Source organism: Scomber scombrus, chromosome 17, assembly GCF_963691925.1.
Source record: "Scomber scombrus chromosome 17, fScoSco1.1, whole genome shotgun sequence".
Classification (NCBI taxonomy): Eukaryota; Metazoa; Chordata; class Actinopteri; order Scombriformes; family Scombridae; genus Scomber; species Scomber scombrus.
In genome coordinates this window covers 8,243,895-8,247,320 of record NC_084986.1, presented here as the reverse complement: position 1 = coordinate 8,247,320, position 3,426 = coordinate 8,243,895, and the positions used below count along the sequence as shown (strand labels likewise).

Sequence of the window (3,426 nt, the reverse complement as noted above, 5' to 3'; positions counted from 1 at the left end):
TCATTTTTCCCTTGCATACACATTAGTCACTTAAGATTGTTGTTTTCTCTTTGCAATAATATAGGGATGGTACAGAGAGGACCTATTATAATGACTGGTGATGATTATCAGGTGGTGGAAAATGAGTTTAAATTACCAGACAGGTTTTTCTAGTCTTTCTACAAAAGAAACAGTCAATAAAAAAATCCAGTCAGACAAGTTAGTCTAACCTGACCACCTATACATGGACTTTTCTTGGCTAACCTAATAAAAAAAGTAGAAAGACAATGGTGATAGACGTATCCTTAATTTACTACTGTATTGCAAATTTGACTAACCTGGTCTAAAACTAATCAAAAGGTTCTAAAACAAACAAACAAAAAAGACTATTCAAAAGTTACTTTAGTCCCCAGCATATATCATAGTAGCTACATAAAACAGAGATACATGAATTAAGAAGTGGGATCTGTGGCCTCAAGTAGCTAGAGGATTAAAGCCCAAACATCTTCTTTTTTCTTTTTCTTTTTTTAGAAACATTCATGCTTTCCTTAAAGGACCTTGTCCTTGCATGACTTCAACCTGGAAATGCTTCTTGTGTAATTGTTTTACCTCCCATGAGAGTCCCATGTGTACTGTAAGATGTTTAATGTGTCCACTGATAATAAGATGCTTTGCTGGCCTTATTCTAAATGGACAGTCATTCTTCAAAAGATGGGATTAGTTAGTTATTAGCTGATGCAGACTGAATTCCCCAGTCGTGTAGATTAATATGAGTGTAAGGATGCTGTCAGTGCACTGCAGCCGGACTGATTGGCATGTTTCCTGCTGCTTGGAGGCCTGCGCTGCTGCAACAACCCTGAATTGAAATAAGGAAGTGAGTGATCAGTGCTAGTGTGGCGGAGGGATACATAGGCAATCCCCCATTCCGGCCACGGCCAATATACACACTCCTAACCCGCCAGTGGAGCTCCATCTAAGGAACGACCACACTCCTAGTCTGCCTCCACAGACCAACAAGCACACAACCCGTCCGACATGGTATGTATAGCCATTCATTCTGAATACTCGGGGAAATGCCTTTTTTTAAATTGTTGAGGGGAAAAACAAACTTGGGTTATTTACAAATGCAAACGTGGTGCAGCTGAAATGCTTTTCATGCTCCTTATATTTGCTATTCAGTCATTGATTCCCTCTTGTGAGCTGTGCGTATGCAGAGAGGAGACGGAAAACGCCCGCAAAAAGCGCATTTTTACGCACTTTCAGGGAGTTCATGTGAAGCTCTCGCTATGAATGATATATGTTGTTTTTCGGCGGATTTACGTCGGAGAAGATGTTCGCCTTCAATTTAGGATCGTATTTCCCCTCATAACTGCGCAATTCATACAGCGTTATTGGGCTATTCGGCTATATCGGGTCAAGGAGCTGGTTCACAGCTGCATAACGTTGGGTGCAGACCGAATTAATTCTTATGGACTAGTTAGATTGAATGGTGTCGGAGTAAGTAGCAAGCTATTCTGGGTTATTACAGCATAATTCTGCAGCACATAAGTGCATTAGGGTACAGTTTACAATCCGCCTTAGGAGCGCAGGCGTGTTGGGAAGCCTGCAGAGGGTTATTAGAAACACCGGAGAGCTCTGTGCTTACATATTTCTCACATTTTAAGACATATGTTGGAGAGGTTGGTCGTGCTTTTGTCCTGTGTAGCCGCTGTCCACTCGGTTTGGGACACGCAGTGCCCCCCTCCCTCGTCGTGAGGGAAAAACGAGCAGGCGGCGTTTGGTTTCCCTTTTTCTAGGTTGCACCATCAAGCCGTGCCGTACCGAGCCGTGCCATGATGGGAGGTGGAGGGGGGTGGGGGTGGGGGGGAATGACAGTGTCTCGTCAGTGTTCCGCAACGGAAACTCACCATATCCTGTAATTACAAGGTTATAGCTACATTGTATCGTTTGGCTTGTACAGGCTATAAAAAAAAGAAGAAGAAAAGAAAGAAAGAAATAAGGAAAGAAGAAAAACTCTCTATCAGACGCCGTTCCGCCTTCACTGCGGGCTCTGAGGGTTTATTCTTTGGCTATGTTGTCTATTTGTGTTATGTCGGCTGATTTGGTTGCCTCTTTGCAAATTTTTCGATGTTATGCAAATGTGGTACCTGTGTGAGTTGTCCAAGAAGCTCTTTCTGACACTGGCCACCAGAAAGCATCAACAGCTGTGAAGTTAAGTCGAGTTTTTACACACTCACACACACACACACACACACACACACACACACACACACACACACACACACACACACACACACACACACACACACACAAAATCAATGGGACATAACATACTGTGAAATATGAATGTTAAAAGACTGCCATGCTGCACTTCAGCTTATACATTTTGCAGAGGCTACTTATTATTGTGTAGCGACCAAAATGCCAATAAACCATGAGGTTTTAATAGGGCTTGGTGACTTGCGAAATATATTAACGTGCAAAATGACAACACCAGTCTAACCAATTTCACCAGATGTTGGATACACACGATTGCATCCACACTAACATCTGCAACCAGCTCATGAAACAGGGCCCCTCCGCTGGCTACGTCACACAAGGAGAAGTTACCCAGTGGAAATAAGATGGGATGTGGAAAAGAGGCCTTCAAGCTAATCCATTGATTATCAAGCTTGATAGATCATTAATGGCCCAAGGGAGTCAAGAAGACATAGACCTCCCCACCCACCCCCCGCCCCCCTCCACCTCTGCTGTGATCAAATATCCCATATATGGTATCGAGCAGCGATGCAGGTTCATGTTGCAAAGCAGCGCAGTAATTGGAGTGTAAAGTGGAATTGTTATGGAGTTAGCCTGCGTATCAGCATCTTTGAAAAGTTTAATCCACAGGCGTAAGCCCCTTGTCTGCATCAATACACCCATTGAAGTGGAAACAGCCTCCCCCATTGAGGTTGAAGTATCGAATAAGTAGTCGGACCGTGCTAAGGCCATATCCTATTCCTGTTACGCTCTTGTTGCTGATGCATGTTTAGTAACTTAGGGGACATCTGATCCACTGCAATGAATAATTTATATGTTTGGCGGCAACACCTAGCCACGTCCCATGTTCCTGGAGTCTAGGAGCGATAAAGTGCTCTCTGTGGTGCGGAGGAGTACCCAACCACCTACCACCACCAGGCCATATGGTGGACCGGCGTTGTCTGCAGGGTGTAGTAGGGAGGCCGGTGTTGTTTACACCCATCCTCTCTCCCTCCTCCCCTCCAGACACGGCCCGGCCCCAAGGCCTCACTGTCTTTTGTCCAGCCTCAAAGAGAAGAGGCGTTCAGCACTCTGTTGAGCTCAGTGTCCCTTTAGAAAGAGAGTGTGTGTGTGTCAGTCACATTGACTCTTTGTGTTTGTGCCAGTGTGTGTGTGTGTGTGTGTCACACCCATCTGTCCGAGTGACAG

The 3,426-nt window shown here is 44.6% G+C and overlaps 1 protein-coding gene across 1 annotated transcript in view; it reads left to right on the top strand.

The window, feature by feature from the left end:
- Positions 1 to 910: 910 nt before the first annotated feature.
- The window catches only part of calm1b (calmodulin 1b), a 12,224-nt gene continuing 9,708 nt past the window's right edge, over positions 911 to 3,426 (top strand). Inside the window, exon 1 of the mRNA XM_062437353.1 lies at positions 911 to 1,017. Coding sequence (XP_062293337.1) covers positions 1,015 to 1,017 — 3 coding nt within the window. The 5' untranslated portion in view covers positions 911 to 1,014. The remainder of the gene's footprint in view (positions 1,018 to 3,426) is intronic.